This window comes from Suricata suricatta, chromosome 2 (assembly GCF_006229205.1).
Source record: "Suricata suricatta isolate VVHF042 chromosome 2, meerkat_22Aug2017_6uvM2_HiC, whole genome shotgun sequence".
NCBI classification, from domain to species: domain Eukaryota; kingdom Metazoa; phylum Chordata; class Mammalia; order Carnivora; family Herpestidae; genus Suricata; species Suricata suricatta.
In genome coordinates this window covers 175,204,246-175,224,304 of record NC_043701.1, presented here as the reverse complement: position 1 = coordinate 175,224,304, position 20,059 = coordinate 175,204,246, and the positions used below count along the sequence as shown (strand labels likewise).

Here is a 20,059-nt window from a genome sequence, read left to right as displayed (position 1 = left end):
CTTAAGCCTTGTAAGCGTGCAGGGAAACTACTGACAGCTTTGATGTGGTCCAATTAATGATTGATTTGGTTAGGACGAGGGGGCACTTCTGGGCTTGGGGCGACACGCCAGCCTGACCGTGGCCTTGCTGCCCTGCCGTTGCTTTATGTCCAGGAGGCTCCTGTCCCAGGTCCCGGGCTTGCTGCCTGCCGACGCAGAGTCCCCACACCATCCAAGGGCCACCTCCCAGCAGCACTCACCCTGAGAACCGGTTCTGGTGAGAGCATCAGCCCTCTGGAGGGAACACAAGGGAGGAAAGTTGGCCTGACGTTATAAAACAGGAAAACGTGGCTGTGAGAGGCTCAGGCTCAGGTAGGAAGGGCAGGGGAGGATGCGGAGGGAACGAGGTCCCTCTGTGTGCCAGGTGGGTTCTTTCGTCCAAGGCGGGTCTTCCCTGGGAGGGGTGGGGGTTTGCACAGAGCCCTGTCCAGAAGAGGAGGGTGGAGGGGCCAGCGGACCCTTCACCACCCTGCCCTCCTGGAGGGCCTTCGTCCCCTGCCAGGAGGGACTGAGAACAGGCCCCTGCCCTTCTCCAGTGGAAAGACCACAGGCTGTCGTGGGGACCGGAAGGACTTGCAGACACTGAGCCTGGGGAGAGGACGTGGCCACGATGTGGACAAGAAGGATCCACAGGCTGGGCAGGGTGTGAGCATTGGCATTAACGGTGTTTGGGGTTAGAAAGCTCTGGCACCCTCCTAAGCAATCATTTATAAGAGACCAATCAGAAGAATCCGTGTGATCGGAAGACTCTGTATGGCCATCGCACGGAACACTGGGCAGAGGAGGAGTGATGAGGCAAATCGGTACCTGCTGGTGTGGCCCTGGCTTCACGAGGTGTTGTTAGGGGGGAAAGCCAGGTGGAGGTCAGCTAGAGAGCCCTCATTTTGAGTAAGATAGGAATATATACGCAGAGAGCATCTCCAGAGAGCTTTGCCAGAAATAAAAACTGTCTTCCACTGATAAAGTGATAATTTTTTTAAAAAGGGAAAGAAAAGAAAAAAGAAAAGAGAAGAAACAAAAAAACTGGTGAGGCATCTACACGCCTCCGTGTCCCAATCTGTGATATAGAGATAATATTCATACTGACGTCCAAACAGTCTGGGTAGTTGGGAGAACTGAGTAAGAAATGCACTATGCACATGACCCCAAAGTATTGTTAACATTGTCGTTATTATAAAGACCCCTTGGGGCTCCTGGGTGGCTCAGTCAGGTAAATGTCGGACTTCGGCTCAGGTCACGATCTCATTGTGAGTTCGAGTTCCACATCGGGCTCTGTGCTGACAGCTCGGAGCCTGAAACCTGCTTCAGATTCTTTGTCTCTCTCTCTCTCTCTAGCCCTCCCCGGCTCACACTCTGTCTCTCTCCCTCTCTCAAAAAAGAATAAACATTAAAAGAATTATAGAAAATAAAGACCTCTCACAGAGGTCACTGTTCCTTAGAGGACTGAAGGAAGTGGCAACGCCCTTTATCCTAAGAAACCTGGCTGGAGAGGCCGTGAATGTCTCCCCAGTGGTCAGTGGGTAGACAAGTCTGAGACTAGGTGGCTCTCTCCGTGTGGGGGTTGTCAGGCTGCCCAAGGACACACTGGCGGAACGTCTCCACGCATCCCTGCACTTGGCGTCTGGGCTGCCGGGGGGGAGACCGCCCACCCGCCCTCCGTGGGGCATGGTGGAAAACATATGTGGCTTCACCGTCACCCACAGTGCGGCTCGGAGCCAACAACGGCACCCCCCGTGCCCAGTTTCCCAGCTCCAAGGCAGGGATGCCCTGCTAGTCTGCCTGCCATCTGGAGCTGATCAGTTCTTTGCAGTTGGGGCCAAACTATAAAGTGCTTTGCAAAAAGACACCTAAGCCCAGAAGAAGCACTTTTCCCAAGATCACACAACAAAAATATTGAAAGGCTGTCTGTTTCTGGCATTTGGATGACTCAGAAGGATTTGTTGGTGGGCGGGGGGAGGGGTGTGAAGGGAGAAAGCTGCAGTTTGCCAGAACAAGTCTGGGGAGACCACACCGTTTCGCTGCCCTGCCTCCTCTCAAACCCTGGCTTTCGAGCGAACAGATCATGAAGAAGGAAACCAGCGATGTAACCGACAACCAGTTGCAAACAACAAAACAGGAAATGGCCTGAGCTGGAAAAGGAGAAAGAGGGACCCTTTTAGATCTACTCCTACAGACCCCCACCCCCCGCCTGCAAAGATGTGGGTCCACCGGGTCAGCAAGGCACAACATCTCTTGTAACACTGGGAGCCGATGATATGAACGTGATCTTGACCTCGTGGAGGTGCAGAAATATGGCCTCTGCTGGGCTTGGACTCTGATTGGGAAGGGAGGTGACTGTGTTCTTGGGACAGAATTCAAGGAAGGTCGCCGCCATCTTCACAGCCCAGCCCAGCCCAGCCCCAACCATCGCCAGCCCTGTGCCTCCATCCTCCACCCACTTTTTTTTTTTATTTTGAAATCCCAGCCCGTGTATTGTGTCATTTGTAAATATTTCAGTATGCTCCAAAAGTTAGGGACTTTTAAAAGAAACATGTCCACAGCAATGTGAATGGAGTTTTAAAAATGCAACACTACGTTCTCTGACAAAAGGAATAATAAACCCACATTCACCATTTGCAGCCTTCTGGATTCTTGTCACATCTCATTTAAACACCCACCTGCCCTCTGCAGCCGTCACTTATTGTCACGTCCTCTCCTGGCCGCCCACAGAGACAGTGCCTCTATGTCCTCTTGACTTTAGTTTACCTTTTCTTACATATTAAATAAAAAGTTTTAATTTGGGGGCGCCTGGGTACTCAGTTGGTTAAGCGTCCGACTTTGGCTCAGGTCATAATCTCACGGTTTGTGGGTTCAACCCCGCATTGGGCTCTGTGCTGACAGCCAGCTCAGAGCCTGTCTTCAGATTCTGTGTCTCCCTCTCTCTCTGTCCCTCCCCCTGCTCACTGTCTCTCTCTCTCTCTCTCTCTCTCTCAAAAATAAATAAAACATAAAAAAAACTTCTTTTAAACTTTTAATTTCGAAATGGTTACAGATCCACAGCGCGTGGCAAAGACAACACGGAGGCATGTCTGGTACCCTTTACCTCCTCCAATGGCTGCATCTCATGTCCTGATGCTACAGTACCAGAGCCAGGAAACTGACACTGGTCCAATGAGGGCATGTAGTTTTACACCATTTTTATCCATGTGCCGATTTGTGTAACCACCACTACAACCAAGGCTGCCTTTTACAGCCACCCCCTGCCCAAGCCCTGGAAACCTCTAACCTGTCTGTCTCCCGTCTCTAGAATTTGAGAATGACGCATAATCCCCTCTAGACCCATGCAGGCTGTGAGTTTTATTGCTGAGTAGTGTTCCCTGATATTGGATGTACCACAGTTTATCCATTCACTTATCAAAAGCCATTTGTTTCCCTGTTTTATTGTTTTCTCCTTAGCATTTTTGACAAATGGAGTTTGTGTTTATTTATGTGTCTTATTTATGTTCCGTACCCCCTCTGGAAGGTTAGCCCCCTTTGTGCTGCGACTTTGGCTTCTTTTGTTCGTTGCGGTATCTCTAGGGCCAGTGACAGTGCCTGGCATGCAGTAGGCGCTCAATAAACCCCTGTAGAGGGACTGTTGCGTAGGTTTTACAGAGGACGAGTTTTAGATGTAGAGACGGCAGGTGACCTGCCCTGCGTCCTGGAGCCAGTAGGTGGCAGAGCTCTGTCTTGCACCAGCTCTCTGCTCAAAGCCCCAGGCTCAGCCCCACGCTGGTCCCCGGCTCCTTCTTCTCTCTGGCCAAACGTGGGCAAAGTGGTTCCCATTTCCATGTTTTCCTTGGCCTAAAAGACACCGGCAGGGGTTTTCAAAATGGAACTTTACTCACAACCCGCAAAGCCAAAGGGAAATAAACAAGGGAAACATGAGGACTTATAAAATGTTGAACTTGTAAAACAGATTCTTTTTTCTTTTTCTTTTTTCTTTAAGGCGCGTAAAGATTTAATGAGATAAAGCATGTGCAATGCTTAGGATAGTGCAGGGATATAATGTATCCGGGATAAATACTACTCTTCTCTTTCCTTTCCTCCTCACTTCCTAAGCTCCTCGAGCCGTGGTAGGTGCTATTGAAGTGCAAGAGAAGTGTAAAACATGACTCACAACCTTAAGAAATTTATCATCTAAGCGGGGAGACAGGGATGTAAAATGCTTGGCAATTAGTGACACACAGTATGGGTGTGAGACACTATTAATATAATGAATGTATTCATATCAATCGCTGCACTTGTCTCCTATTTCTGCTGTAACAAATTGCCACAAACTTAGCAGCTTCAAACATCACACGTTTATCGTCTCTCATTCTGGAGGCCAGAAGTCCAAATGGGTTGGCAAGGCCATTAGGTGGGCCTGGCAGGTGGGGAAATGTCCGCTGGAAACTGCTTATATGTGCAGTGCTCTGTGACTTATAGTGGCCGAGAAGAGTACATTGATTATATATATATATATATATATATATATATATATATATATATATATATATAGTTAGTTAGTTAGTTAGTTAGTTAGTTAGTTAGTTAGTTTGAGAGAGGGAGTGAGCATGGAGGGGGGCCCAGAGAGGGCAAGAGAGAATCCTAAGCAGGCTCTGTGCGCACAGAACCTGACATGGAGCTCGATCCCACAAACCCGTGAGATCATAACCTGAGCTGAAACCAAGAGTGAGAGGCTCAACCGACTAAGCTACTCAGGTGCCCCCAAATAGTTTTAAAATTAATAATAATAATAATAAACACCATAAATGAATATAAGCTTCATATTAGGAGACCTCACCGGACTGCAGTCCTTTATCCAGGCTATTACACATCTCTCCTCCTGACTCCCAGATAGCAGGTAGGAGTGTGGAGGGGGGACGGGAGGCACTTGACTGCATAAAGACATGAGGGAACTTTTCAGGGTGATGAAAACGTTCTATATCTTAACTGGTAGATTTCTGACTGTAGGCCCTTGTTAAAATTCTTTGAATTGTACACTTAAAATTGTTGAATTTCATTGCATGTAATTACGTGATAATCAAGCCAACAAAAATAATCCTCGGGAGGGCTGGTTAAACATCCTGACCTTGAAGCGCTTGCTATGCTCTCTTGGGCTATGTCAAAGTGTTGGGTAGGGCTCAGTAGCACCATAGACGTCTCCCATCGGCTCTGTGATCAGTTCTCCTTCCCTTCTCCTCCTCCTCCCTCCTGCATGGCCGCAGGATGGACTTTCAGGGCTCTGGGAATGAGCCCCAATCCCCAGGCATTGAGAAAAAGCAACTGATCCAATGTTAGCCCAAGGCACCAGAAACCCCTCTGGCCCCAACCACACGGAGCTGCACGAAGACAGAGATTTTGAGATCGAGTCTGCAGGGCTATTTCGGCATGCCACCAGCAGCCCTCACGAGCCTTGAGACCAGAAGTCCCGACCCAGGGATCCCTAATGGACCAAGGAGCCTCCTTGGCCAGGCACTCCCAGGACAATCTCGAGACCCAAGTGCAGTTGTGGTGGTGCTGGTCAGGGGGCCAGGTGGGCTGCTGTTTGGAGAGCGCCTGACTTGACAGCAGGGCCTTGTGATCCGATGTCCCATATGCCCCACCCCATGCAACTGTCCCCTAGGACCGCTCCCCCTCTGCCTCCCCCTGCCCCCCCTCCTGAGGAGTCAGGTGTAAAGGTTGATGTTTGTGCCACAGGGGTTAAAGATGGCATACAGGACAGCAGCTCTGCCAACCTCCTGCATTCATTCTTTGGCCCCAGCTCTACCCTCTGGGGACACTGAACAAGTCGCTCTCTGTGTCGGTTTCCTACGGCTCCTTACACAAACTCAGCAGCTTGAAGCAAGATACATTTGGTTCTGGAGCTCGGAAGCTGGCATAGGTCTCACGGGGCTAAAGTCAAGAGGTCAGCAGTTATGTTCCTTCTGGGGACCCTGGAGGAGAGTCTGTTTTCTGGACTGTTCTGGCTCCTAGATGCTGTCTACATTTCAGGGCATGGGGCCCCTTCCTCCCTCTTCGAGGCCACCAATGGCCGGTCAAGCCCTCCTCACATCACCCTGACACTGACTGTTCTGCCTCCTGTTCCACTCTTAAGGGCCCTTGTGATGACATTGACCCTACCTCCATGCCCGCCCCCCAGGGATACAGAATAGCCTCCCTATTTGAAGGTCACCTGATTGGCAACCTTCACTCCAGCCCAGCCTGAATGCCACCTGGCCGGACCACACAACATCTAGAGGTCCCAGGGACCACTGTTCTGCCGGCCACACTCCCTCAAGGAGCTCACATTCTGATAGAGGAGAGAGGCTTATCAACCAAGTTCAACTCTGCATGGGTAAGAGCACATAGGAGAGCAGCCAATCCAGGTGGGCGGGGCATCCCTCCCCAGAGGACAGTGGTCCACTGAGCCCCGAGTGACAAATAGGAGTCAACCGAGGGACACATGGGTGGCTCAGTCAGTTAGGCATCTGGCTTTGGCTCAGGTCACGATCTCACAGTTGGTGGGTTCGAGCCCCACATCAGGCTTTGTGCTGACGGCTCAGAGTCTGGAGTCTGCTTAGGATTCTGTGTGTCTCCGTGTTGCTCCTCTGCTCACAATCTCTGTCTCTCTTGCAAAATAAATAATCATAAGAAAAGGGAGTCCGCTGAGGAGTGGATGGTGGTATAGGTAGGGGCACGGCATGAGCAAGGCCTGGAAGAGAGAGGGGAAAGGTGGGAATGGGGAGCTATAAAGTGTTTTATGCAGCGGGAGACATGATTAGCCTGTGCTCTGGAATGAGCGTCTGTCTTTCGCCCACTGCCCATCTTTGAAGCTCATCTTCTTTCAGTGACCAAGAAAAATGCTTGCGAGGTGCTCAGCACACGGCAGCTGTTTCACACTTCAGACCCCTTCTGCGCTCACTTGTCCTCATCTGGGCTGGTGTCCCTCTGCCGTGGGCTCCTGTCTGTTCTCTAAAATCACCTGAATCCCGCAGAGGGGCTTTGTGAGGAGGGCCCCAAGTTCCTCCATCTCCCCTCTCCCCAACAGGAGGCTCTGCGTCTGTGCCAGACCCTCTGAAGGTGGGACACAGAAGAAATTACATCAGAGGGTAGGAGGGCACAGCTTGAAACTGGCCCCAAAATATGCTCCTGTGATCCAAAGATGCAGCATCAGCCCTTCCCAGGGGCTTCGCCAAGGACACACCCTGGTCCCAGGCCTGTCTCAAGGCGGACCCTTCGCTGGGAGTGGCCCCAGAGCTGACCTACGCTTCCCACCCCCTCTTCAGAGAGTCACAACAGAACATTGGTCTTGTTTTCCAATCTGGCCACTTTTGCCTTTGAGGGCAGTTCAAGAACCTGATGTCTACCATATGTTTCTACTCGTAAGTGGAACAGGAGAAGCTTAGCAGAGGACCATGGGGGAGGGGAAGGGGCAAAATTAGTTGGGGAGAGGAAGGGAGGCAAAGCATGAGAGACTCTTGAATACTGAGAACAAACTGAGGGCTGATGGGAGAGAGGGAGGGGGGAGATGGGCATGGGGGAGGGCACTTGGGGGGAAGAGCACTGGGTGGTACATGGAAACCAACTTGACAATAAACTATAAAAGAAAAAAAAATAAAAGAACCTGGTATCTAGCCGAGATCCTGAGTTTCTCAGAACCTTCGCCCCTGGGGGGATTCAGCACACCCACCCCGGTGGGCTTTTACCCAGTCCCCTCCATGGAAGCCTCCAGATCTGCTCCTAGCCTTCAGGTGGGTAACTCACCATGGACTGGTGCCCACCTCCATGTCCTGGGGAGCGATCCTCGGAGCCCTGGGTTTCTTTCCGGGAAGGGGACCTTTTGCAAAAGCAAAATCAGAATCACCTGCCCAGACTCCTTGCTCCTGCCTGGGTGTTCACGTCATGATGCCCGGCCCCCATGCCATGTGCAGAGCCGGGTGGGGGCGAAGCAGGTCCCACAGCGGCCCCGTCCTTACACAGACTGGTGGGAACTTGGAAGCTTTTCTCTACTTTGTTAACTTGTTAGTTAATATGCTAGTCAATTTGTCTGCAGTGTCCCCTCTCCTTCCCACTCTCTCTCTCTCTGCTGGAGACCACCCCCGCTTGGAGACAAACCCTTGAAGTGGGGGGAGGGGCGATGCCTATTCTTCATGTCACATTGTAAGGGGAAAAACCAGTCAGAGGAGTAAGTTTTCTATCTTGGTCGTTTTTTGTTTTTCAAGTTTACTTATTTATTTTGAGAGAGAGAGAGAAGGAGAGAGAAATTGGGGGAGGGACAGAGAGAGAGGGAGAGAGAAAGTGGGGAAGGGACAAAGAGAGAGGGGGAGAGAGAGGGAGAAAGAATCCCAAGCAGGCTCCACACTGGGAGGGGCCCGATGCGGTCCTCAGACCCACGAGCCCTGAGACCGTGTCCTGAGCTGGTCATGACCTTAACTGACTGAGCCTCCCAGGTGCCCCTATCTTGGCTGGCTTTTTGAGAGTGAATTAGAAGGAGGCAGGTTTGGGGAGAGGAAGATCGCTCTCCACCCTCCTGCCCATCATAGTGGAGGGGCTCCTTCCCCCAAGGTCAGACACACCCCGTCTCCAACTCTCTTTAACAAGAGGCATAAATAATCTAATAGAGGAGATAAATGAAATCATAAAAAAATGCCCACAGAAGGCAGAACAGGAGAAAAAGAGAAACAAAGAACACATGGAACAAATAGCGGGACACCTGGGTGGCTCAGTCCGTTAAGTGTTCAACTTTGGCTCGGGTCATGATCTCGTGATTCGTGAGTTCGAGCCCCATGGCGGGCTCTCTGCTGCCAGCCCGGAGCCTGCGTCAGATCCTCTGTCCCTGCCTCTCTCTCCTTCTTCCTCTATTCGTTCTCTCTCTCAAAAACAAATAAATAAATGTAAAAAAAGTGGAAGAACAAACAACAATACGATGATAGATTTTAATCCACCCATACTTATAATTATTTTTTATGTTTTTAAATTCCAGTTCGTTACCATACAGGGTCATATTAGTTTCAGGTACAATCTAGGGATTCGACACTTCTGTACATCACCCAGTGCTCATACAAGTGCGCTTCTTAATCTCCATCTCCTGTTTAACCCGTCCCCCCCCCCCCCCCCCCCCCCCCCCCCCCCCCCCCCCCCCCCCCCCCCCCGTGCCCCTCTGTTTGTCCTCTACAGTTGAGAGTCTATTTCTTGGTTTGCCTCTCTCTTGCCCGCTCTCTTTTTTCCCCTTTGCTCATTTGTCTTGTTTCTTAAATTCCACACATGAGTGAAACCACATTGTAATTGTCTTCCCCTGATTTATTTTGCTTAGCATAATAAATTCCATCCAGCCCCATCCACGTTGTTGCAAATGCAAGGTTTTATTTTTTTGATGGCTGAGTAATATTCTAGTATGTGTGTGTGGGTGTGTGTGCACACATGTGTACCTCATCTTCTTTATCCATTCATCAGTCGATGGACACTTGGGCTGCTTCCATAATTTGGCTGTCGTAAATAATGCTGTAAACACTAGGGTACATGTATTTCTTTGAATTCATATTGTTGTATTCTTTGGATAAATACCTCATAGTGCAATTGCTATATAATTATTTTAAGTGTGATTAGTCCAAAAATACCAGTTAAAAGAGAGAGAGATTGTCTGAATGGATAAAAAAAAAAGCAAGACCCAACTTGAGGTGCAATACAAGAAACCAACTTTAAATATAACATGGTTTCCTCAGGCTCACTGAGTGTCTTTTCTTCCAGTAGCTGAACATTTGTTTGCTTTGAAAACCTCTACTTCCAAGTTTGGGCAAAAGTTCAGTTTTTCCTAGGGTTAGATGAGCCCCATAATATTGGGGGTCTGAGGCTTTGCCTTCCCCAGTGTTATCTTGTGTGTAATTTGCTTGGAAATACTTTGGTATAAACCCTGGAATAATACACGTGTGGAAACTAACTTCAGTCCACACCCTCGAAGTGCGTACTTAGCTGAATCAGATCCTTGTCGGGAATCCACATTCCCAGTGTAGACATGATGCTCCAAATATGGCTGCCCAATGAGCATCAGAGGACGGAATTAGCATAAGGAGATCCATCTGAATTGAGGAAATGAGTGATGCTCAGAGACGTGGTTGGTTAGAAAGGCTAGGGTTGCTCGCCTTTTAAGAACAAGGAAAAGGAATCCTACAAATCTGACAATTTGTACAAAAAATCCTGCTAGAGGGTTGATTAGAATCCATAGTTAAATTGGGGAAAACAGAAATATTTATAGTCTGGAATCTTCCCAATTCATGGACAGGGAGTATTCACATCTTCCGTTGTTTCTTTCAGCAACATTTTTTTTGTTTTTGTTTTGGCATAGAAGTATTTTACATTTTTTGTTGTTTATCCCTAGGTGTTTTATTTTTTGGATGCTATTAATTTTAAATTTTGTTTTCTGTCTGTTGCTAATATAGGGTACACCATTGATTTCTATATATTGACTCTGTGTCCTGACACTTTGCTGCATTTATTATAGATTTCATGTGTGTGTGTGTTGGGTTTTGTTTTTTGTTTTTTGTTTTTGGATTTCTTTTGTGTACAATCATGTTATTTATAAATAGTTCACTTATTGTCTCCCAATCTTTATGTCTTGCAAACTCTTTTTCCCTTCAGACGTTGGTTAGAACCTCTAATATGGTGCTAATTAGAAGTCTTTCCTTTTTTTCTGCTTTTAGGGAGAATGTGTTCAAAATTTCACGCCTAAATTTGATGTTAGATGCTTTGCTGGGTTAAGGACACTCCCTTCTATTTTGAATTTTCTGAGATTTTTAAAAATCATATATGAGTGCTCAGGTTGTTTTGGGTTTTTTTCGTCAAATGCTTTTTCTGTATCTTTTGAGATGATCATATGCTTGTTCTTTGTTCTGTTAATGTGCTGAACTACACGGATAGGTTTTTGAATGTTAAACTAAACTTGTATTCCTAGCCGGCGTCAGCTCCATCAACTATTTGGGTGACAAATGGGGTTTGATTCTTTCTTGTGATTTGCTAGTTTTCAAAACAGTGTGTTATTCTCTAGACTTTTTTTTTAAAGTTTATTTTGAGAGAGAGGGAGAGCTCGAGAAGGAGCACACACACTCGAGCGTGTGAGCAGAGAAGGGACAGAGAGAGAGAGAGAGAGACAGACAGACACAGAGAGAATCCTAAGTCAGCTCTGCACTGTCAGTGAGGAGCCCTACTCGGGGCTTGAACTCACGAACTGTGAGATCATGACCTGATCTGAAACCAAGAGGCAGATGCTTAACTGATTGAGCCACCCAGGCTCCCCACCTAGGCTTTTCTAAAGGTGATGAGTGGGGCTTTTATTTTATTTTCTATTTTGTGTATTTACTGTTTGTAGAGAGAGACAGAGGGAATGTGAGTGGGGAGAGCAGCAAGGGGAGAGCGGGAGACTCGAAAGCAGCTCCACGGCCCTTCATTCTCATGACTCTGGGACCGTGACCTCAGCCCAAATCAAGAGGTGACACTCAAATGACTGAGCCACCTGGGCACCTCTGGCGGTTTTATTTTTTTTATTAAGAAAATATTATTTTGAGCTTCTGGATTTTAACATGCTTAATGTGTTTTAATCTTCGTCTAATGTTTCAGTTGTCCCCTGTTGGGCCCCTGGGAACTCCTCCAAGCTGCTCCTAGTACTTCGGACACAATCTTTACAATGTTTGATGACGTCCTTGTTTCTCGGATGACCAGATGCCCCGGGCTCCTCTTGGACATTTCCTGCTCCAGACTTGGGATCAGCCCTTTCTCCACGAGCCCTGGGGGCCTTTACGTGTGAGGCCCCACGGCCTCCCTGCCACCAGAGTAGTCATTTCTTTTCATGGGTACATATTTTTTTTTAAAGAGAAAGTTAATTTTTTTGTATTAAATGGCTTTTACTTGAATTCTTTGACTTTATGGTTTTATTACTGTTCCTTACATTGAGAACTTTTGTTCTTAATGTCTTTGACAGAACTACTTGTTTTGCCCTATACATATTATATATCATATAATATAATAATTGCAGAATAATCATGCCCATATTATTACTAACACTATGCTTAGTTCTTGAAAATAGTTTAACATTTTTTGGCAGTTCTTTTTGTCCTTAGAATACGGACTCGTAGAAGAATGCGCAGTCACATTTCTGTGTTTTAAAGTCACTTGGAAATGTTCTCTGTGTGATTATGACACCAACTGCATACACAGACGGATTTGTTTTACTCAACTTTTGACTTTTAGGGATTTCTTTTCTTTTTCTTTCTTTTTTTTTAGGGATTTCTTTAAATACATTTAGTTTTGGGGGTGCCTGGGTGGCTCAGTCAGTTAAGCATCCAACTTATTTAAAAAAAATTTTTTTTTAATTTAATTTATTTTTTAATTTACATCCATGTTAATTAGCATATGGTGCAGTGATGATTTCATGAGTCGATTCCTTCATGCCCCTCACCCATTCAGCCCATCCCCCCGCCCCCAGCCCCTCCAGTGACCCCCTGTTTGTTCTCCATATTTAAGAGTCTCTTATGGTTTGTCCCCCTCCCTGTTCTTGTATTATTTTTTGTTTTCCTTCCCTTTTAAGCATCCAACTCTTGATCTCAGCTCAGGTCTCGATCTCAGGGTCGTGAGTTCAAGCCCCGCTTTGGGCTCTGCACTGGGCATGAAGCCTACTTAATTAGAAAAAACTATTTAGTTTTGTTTTATAATGAAAACATTTATAAGTGGCAATGTTGAATTTTACCTGAGCCCTGGGCTCAGAGATGTTAAAGGTGTTCCTCTTGCCATCTCGTGCTCTGGAAGAACAGCCCCAAACCACCCTTCTCCGGAGGACTTCGATGAGACCCAGGGCTGCCCACCCCCTCCTTGTTTTCTACGACACGGCAGGGGCCCTCCAAACTCCCGTCCTTTGCCTCTCAGATGATTAGCCGGACTGTCAGTCCCCACTGATCCGTCACAACAAACTGCTTGTTAACCAAACTTTGGTTCCGTTTCTTGCCTTGCCCCAGGACCCTGAACTCTGGCCCATCCTCAGCCTCAGCCAGCACATACCCCCTTCTGACACAGGCTGGCCTCGGGGTAAAGCATTCTCTTCTAGAAAGATCTGGGTGTAGGCAAGTGGGTGTGAGGCGCCTCCTTTACCCCTCTCTGTAAAGCAAGCCCCTTTTTGCCTGAGCCTTGAGACCCTGCAGGTCTTAGGGTCAAAGTGTCCATTTCTTTGCGCTCTCTCTTCACACTAGAAGTCTCTCCTGACTAAATCCAGATTTGTTTTCCATTTGATACTTGCTTCCAAAGTCAAGTCTACAAGACAAGGCACATTCAGCAATGTCTGGTTTTTATATCTACCCCCTCCGCCTGCCCCCTGTTGGCCACCTCTCCCTACAGGCAATATTATTTTTTTTTTCAGTTTTGCCTTATTGTTTCATTTTTTTAATTTTTATTTATTTATTTATTTTTGAGAAAGAGAGCACATGAGCAGGGAAGGATGAGAGAAAGAGGGACACACAGAATCCGAAGCAGCTCCAGGCTCTGAGCTGTCAGCACAGAGCTCGATGTGGGTCTCGAACCCAAAACTGTGAGATCATGACCTGAGCTGAAGCCAGACGCTTATCCAACTGAGCCACCCAGGTGCCCCATCCTTTCATTTTTAAAAGCCTACGACAATATGATTATATGTTGTTTTATCCTTGCTCCCATTTTTTAAAAAAATGTTTATTTTTGAGAGAGACAGCACACAGGAGGCGGACAGAAGACCCGAAGCAGGCTCTGTGGTCTGCTCAACTGTGGTACCCCATTTAAAAAAATTTGTTTTTAATGTTTTTTTTTGAGAGAAAAAGAGAAAGAGAGACAGACAGGGAGTGGGGGAGGAGCAGAGAGAGAGAGAAGGAGACACAGAATCTGAAGCAGATTCCAGGCTCTGCACTGACAGGCTGATAGGAGTCAGCCTGATGTGGGGCTCAAACTCATGAGCCATTAGATCATGACTTGAACCAAAGTCGGATGCTTAGCTGAATGAGCCACCCAGGTGCCACCTGTTTCTGCCATTAAAAAAAAAAATGTTTATTTTTGAGAGAGAGCTCATGATCGAGGATCTGAAGCAGACTCTTTGGGGTGCTCAGGTGACTCAGTTGGTTGAGTGTCCGACTTTGGCTCAAGTCACAATCTCTGGGTTTATGAGGTCAAGCCCCACATTCAGGCTCTGTGCTATCAGCCTGGAGCCTGCTTTGAATTCTCTCTCTCTCTCTCTCTCTCTCTCTCTCTCAAAAATTAAAAAAAAAAAAATCTAACGAAGCAGGCTCTGTGCTAAGAGCAGACAGCCCGACAGGGAGCTTGAAGTCATGAACCACAAGATCCTGATCCGAGCTAAAGTCGGACACCTAACGGACTGAGCCACCCAGGTGCCCCTCCTCGCTCCTATTTTTAAAGAACAAAGGAGCCAACCCTACACACCATTTCCCACTTACAGGTAAGAGCGTCAACCACTCGAGACTCCGCTGCCTCCACAGAGAAATCTGCAAGTGGGGAGTTTCAAGGAGATTTCAAGGAGGTGCAAGCACTCTGTAAATCAGTTATCTTCGAACTTGAGTGTGTATCTGAATCACCTGGGGGCCTGTTTCCAGCTCTGTCCCTCCCCTCCACCCCAGAGCTTCCGGTTAGATCCGCGGTGGAGTGAACATGCCCTCTCTCCCAAGTTCCCAGGAGGGTGGCCGCTGCCAGCCCACGGGCCAGACTTCGAGAAGACCATATGGACTCACCTCAAGGGCAGTGCATTTGTGAGTATTAATAAGAAATTTATACTTCTTTTTTTTAGAGGGAGCGCGAGATCATGTGTGAGTGGGGGAGGGGCAGAAAAGGAGGGAGAGAGAATCTTCCTAAGCAGGCTGCATGCCCAGCGCGAAGCCCAACACGGGGCTCAAACCCATGAACAGTGAGATCATGCCCTGAGCCGAAATCGAGTCCGTTGCTTAACCGACTGAGGCCCCCCAGGCGCCCGCCCCCCACCCCTGGCATCTACACTTCTGAATGTGGCACCAGAAAGGGACAGCAGTGGGAATGTGGGTCCTGGCTTGACTACAGACCTTGGCCTGAGGTTGGGGTTTAGAGTTGGCTTCACAAAGGGTAGACCTCGGACCGGCAGGTTCTCCTGAGAGCTTGTTAGAAATGCAGACCCAGGCTCAGACCTACTGAATCAGGATCTGTAGTTTATCAAAACGCCCAGGTGAGTCCTCCTTCGAGGAGCCTGATCTAGCTTGGTTCCGAGAGTGTCGAGGAGACAATAGGACTTTGATAAGCACCTGCCGGCTGGCTGAGGGGGAGAACTCACCCTCTCCCCACTGCACGGGCCTCTTTCCTGCCGCGTCTCCCAAAGCAGTGGACCGAGGCCCCCCCATGGCCGACCTCTGCCGGCAGCGACTGGTGCCAGGATTCCTGGCCGTCTGCACCTTGAGCACCTGTTCCCCAGGCCTGGACTTCCCTCGTCTCTGGCGAGGGCACTTAGATCCCAACACCCTGTGGATGCCCCTCCCAGAGAGAGACTGGCCTTAAGCTCCTTGGTGCCCTGGGAAGGCCCACTTTGAATCTTTCCTGGAAATGAATGAGTTGGAGACCATTCTGGTGCCTTCCATTACTGAATCCATGACGGTGTGGGGCTGGAAGAAAGAAGGGAAGGAGGAGGGAAGGGGCCTGAGTGGGTGGAGGAGGTGAGGGAAGGCCGCCTCCTGCCCCCAGCCTACCCATCTGCTTGGGAAGGACCAAAGTTGCCAGGCAGAGGAGTGTGAATGGTGGAGAGGTGGTGCCTTGGACCTGGAGTTTCTCCCTCAGCCTCTGTGTCCCAGGAGGATGCTGGCTTCTGTCTGCCTGGTGGACTTCCGGAGAGGGTCCCAGAGAAATCCTGGGGGACCCCGAGGGAACAGCTCCCCTGTGATGGGGCCCCCAGTTCAGAGGCTCAGAGCGTGCCCTTGCCCCCAGTGGACTCTCTCCCATCCGTGGTCAGGGGGCGGTCTGTGTAGGGGGGCCTGAGCTGTCCGCCTGAGGAAAGGGTTAATCAAGACACTGTGGCGGCTGATGCCGGCGTCTCGGGGGTGACAGTCATGTGCAGAGAGAAAGAAATGCTCTTTTCATTAAGGAATTTATTTCTCTTAAAAAAACAACAGTGGTTCGATCTAGATACAGCAGCACAGTGGGATGTACAGGGATTCAAAGCAGCAGAACAAAGCCTTATCTTCAGGAATGACCTCCAAAAGGGAACTATTTTCGTTCACCATCAATGTTAAAATTTCCCTGAAAAAAAAAATAGAAACCTTTGGATGCTAGAAGGACTATTGTTTTAACACTACCGACAGCCACGAAGCTCTTGTAATCGAGAACATTTGCTTTTGATCGATTACAAAAATGACCTCTTGATGGACTGGAGAATGAGATCTAGATTCTTCTTTTAGGAAGCGTCTTTCCGTCTGAGGGCGGGAAGAGCTAGCTTTTCAGAAGCTTTAACCGCCTCCCTTAGCATAAGACCGGCTGAGAACCGGGTCTGCCCTGAGCGGGCTCTGACTGCACCCTCTGGGCTTCGACAGCTGGATGGGTAGGTGGTTAAAGCCCGTGGGGTGGGGAAGGTGCCTGGAGGGTGGGGGGTGGTGGGGACGAGGCCTCACCTCGTCTGGTCTGTTGTGACAGAATGAAGTGAGCTCCCTGCCGGTCGTGTCCCAGCTCATTTGCTTCAAAATTCCCGGAGATTTCACAGTCCTTCTCTTTCCCAACAAAGGCTGTGAAGTTAGGAGGTCCCGTGTCAGATGGGGGGCTGTGAGGCCGGGAGACACTGGCCTTGGCTGCCCTTGGAAGGATGCAGGTGTTCGCCCGGGCGTGGGCCCCGCAGCAGCCCACGAGGAGAGCTGATGTCGCCGAGTGGTACTTCAGCTCAGTGGGCTTCTGGTCGTCCTCCGGGCTCCTGTGTCCTCCGGCAAGGCCTGGGACGCCAGGAGCAAGGACGCTGCGGTGTACTCTCTGCATTGAGGTCTGGACCTCAGTCGAGTCCATGGGAAAACGACGCCCCGAACCTTTCAGGAAAGGACAGGCATGTGGAAGAAGCTTCGACAGTGGGCTCCTTGGAGACCCTGGCTTCTCAGAGGGCATGCCCTTGGCATTGTCAGGGTTTACTAGGCTCAAGGGCGAGGGGTCGCATGCTACCGCGTCTTCCAGGCCACAGTGGCATCCACACGGGTCCCCAGAACTCTCCACCGTTCTCTGCAGTGGTGCATGTCAAGAGTGCGTCAAAACGGGGTACCCTGCTCTCCCCCACGCCGCTGGGCTCCCTACTGCCTGCCCCTCTGAGCCCAAGTATCTGTTAAAAGCAGTGCATTTCAGGAAATAAGCCCCCCAGGGGCTGCTCCAGACATAGTGACACTTAGCCTGTGAGCAGCCCTGGAAACCTCATGGTTTGAATGTGATGTTCCCAGCCTGGAAGGAGCAGAAAGTGAGTGGTACATTGGGGGAGGGGGTGCTGTCCTCTGTGAAGGCGGGGGTCAGGCGTGTGAGCTGTCAAGGGCGATATTCTGGGAGCCCCCTGGGGGCTCGATGGACACTTGGTGGTGGTGCTCATGGCAGAGACCACCCCTGTCCCGCTGGGGACAGCAGCTTGTCTCCGGAAAAGCAGAAGCAGAGACGCTTCTGCGAGGCCCTGCGTCTCACCTCAAAGGCACGAGGTCGGCGAGCGTCCGGTGAGAAAAATGGAGAAAGGCCCTTCTGTGAAGAGCTCAAATGCAGTAAAAGAAAGAAGATTTTAATCCATTCACTGCCCAAATACACCTCATCCCGGACAAGTGGGTGGGTGGGAAAGTGGGTTCCCCTCCCCTCAATTTAAAAATATCGTTTGAAAACGCAGCTATAGAAAACACGTCGGAGTAGAAGCTAGGAAGGCGGACAGGACCTACTTGCTGGACTCGGTGGAAAGGAGGGCTGACCTTCAGGCATTGTTTGAGACAGACTTCCCTTCTCTCGTGGGAAACAGTGGGCAGTAGGGCAGGACGGTCAGGAAGGCCAGGGACTCCGGCCCGAGTCCCGTGGGCACTGGGCGGGGCCGGGTGGCGAATGAGAAGGAAGATTCCAGTCCTTCCAAGAGTTCCACAAAGGCCCGGGCGTGAGCATCGTTCGAGCTCACGCGATGCAGAAACACGCAGAGCGGAAGGATGTTTTCCTCTTGCTTCTCGATGCTTCTGGTCCTGCACACGCCCAGCGTGGGGCTATGAGGGACTCGGGGATGGCTTTTGTCCACCGGTCACTGGGAAGCACTGAGTGGCTGTGAACGAGGCAGAAGGAACGAAGGAGAGTGGGGGCTCAGGCCAGTGATGGTCACAGGAAGATGACTGTCCCTTCCATTACGAAAGGAGGGTCAGCAAGATCTTGAGGATCTTAAGACGCTGGTCAGGGAGCTGGGACAGAGTGTGGCTGTTTGTCCTTCTCTCCTGAGCAGCCCAGGGAGTAACAAGCAGGCTCGTGAGGCAAGAGCCGGTCTTGAAGGAAACAATGGTGCGCGTTAGAGGGTCCGAGGGAATACCACCTGTTGCTTCTGTCCCACTTATTGGTCACATGACCTACAATGACCCCCTCCCAAAGGCAGCCCCTCACCAAGCGCATGCTCTAGTTTGGGGGAAGGGCACAGGGGTCTCCTCCCTAAAAGCGCATGCGCTGAGCTGCCTGCATCACCTAAAGACATCATTTTGGGTCACATCCAAAGCCCCAGTGAAGCCAAGGCAGTAGTGCCCTTCCTTGAGGGTGTGCCAGAATGATCTGGAGAACTTCTTTAGATACATATTCCAGGCCCTGCTCCTGAGGAATCCCATCCCATAGGTTGGGGGTGGTGCCCTGGAATCTGCATGTTCACAGAGGTGCCAATGTCGGTGGTGCAGGCCCCACACGGGGCGAAATCCTGGTGACTGCCAGGCGGCTGCCACCCAGAGGAGGCGGCAGACTCAGCGGCCGGGACTCAGCCAGGGGAGCAGGGCTGTCAACCACTCACCCTGTTCTGGAGCAGGGGTGGGGGAGAGGCGAGGGTGGATTTGCTTCTTGTCACCTCGTGGAGACAATGGGAGGGGCCGGTGGCTCCTTGGGGCTGGACGGCCATGCTCAGAGGGCCTGGGGCCACAGCCTTCAGAAGACCCTGGTCTGGCAAAGCCGCCGAGTCCTCCTGAGGGCTACTTGTGCCTGCCGTTCTGAGATGCCCCGTTACAGCTCGCCTTTGTCCCGTCCCTCCCAGGAAGTGACAGGGGTGTGTGTTGAGCTATTTTGGGTCCCGGCCCCTACCACCCAGAGCATCCCGTTGGCTCGAAGAGCCAACCCCATCCATGCCACCTGGGCCAGTGAGTCTGTGGGGCCTTGGGAAGCTCTCGAGATCCTGTGATCCCGTAAATGCTTAAGGAACATGCTCGGAGTCCCTGGGCAAGTCCCTCCCCTCTCGGGACTCATTGGGATGGGTCCACTGGCCCTTACTCCCTGATGCTTCCTTGGGCCATGTGGAGTTGGGACAGTTGGGGCTCCCCGACTACCCCGTATCATTGCTATGCTGTCTCTATGCTTCCCTTAAAAACAGAATAAAACAAAATTCCCCTAAGGCAAGCCTCTTAAAACATACTTGCTTTCGCAGTCAGGACCTGCTTGGAAAGGAAGAGGCCCAGTTCTACGTACTGGCCCCCTTCCAGAAGGAAGAGGAGGCCAAGGCTGAAGCAACACTGGCGTCGTGCGCCTCTAAAGGAAAAGTGCACGTCGGCCCCAGGTGACCCCAGACACCCCACAGGGGACGTTCTCGCTGGGGGCGAAGTCCCAAGCGTGTCTTGGGCACTTTATGCAGATGGTTACAAGCCAACAGCCCGGTGATCTCAATGTGAGGGGAGGTTACAGAGATGGATACAGCCAATCCTTTAAAGGAGAAATGTGAGTCCTTTTCTACATTTAATAAAAACATTTTCTCATTTGAGGCTCTGGAAGTCTTGAGTCACATTTTTTTTTTCTTTTTTTTTGGTAAATCCCCACCCCCGCCCCGCCCCCTCTAAAATGTCTT

At 50.0% G+C, this 20,059-nt stretch overlaps 1 protein-coding gene and 1 long non-coding RNA gene across 2 annotated transcripts in view; one reads left to right on the top strand and one right to left on the bottom strand.

Moving 5' to 3' along the window:
- Positions 1-14,440: 14,440 nt before the first annotated feature.
- LOC115285941 lies at positions 14,441-19,975 on the top strand. The gene is made up of 3 exons (XR_003905762.1): positions 14,441-14,479; positions 14,658-14,786; positions 19,646-19,975. It is a non-coding gene; the product is annotated as an uncharacterized LOC115285941 (long non-coding RNA).
- The window catches only part of GRK5 (G protein-coupled receptor kinase 5), a 204,744-nt gene continuing 200,807 nt past the window's right edge, over positions 16,123-20,059 (bottom strand). The window contains exon 16 of the mRNA XM_029932677.1: positions 16,123-16,293. Coding sequence (XP_029788537.1) covers positions 16,261-16,293 — 33 coding nt within the window. The 3' untranslated portion in view covers positions 16,123-16,260. The remainder of the gene's footprint in view (positions 16,294-20,059) is intronic.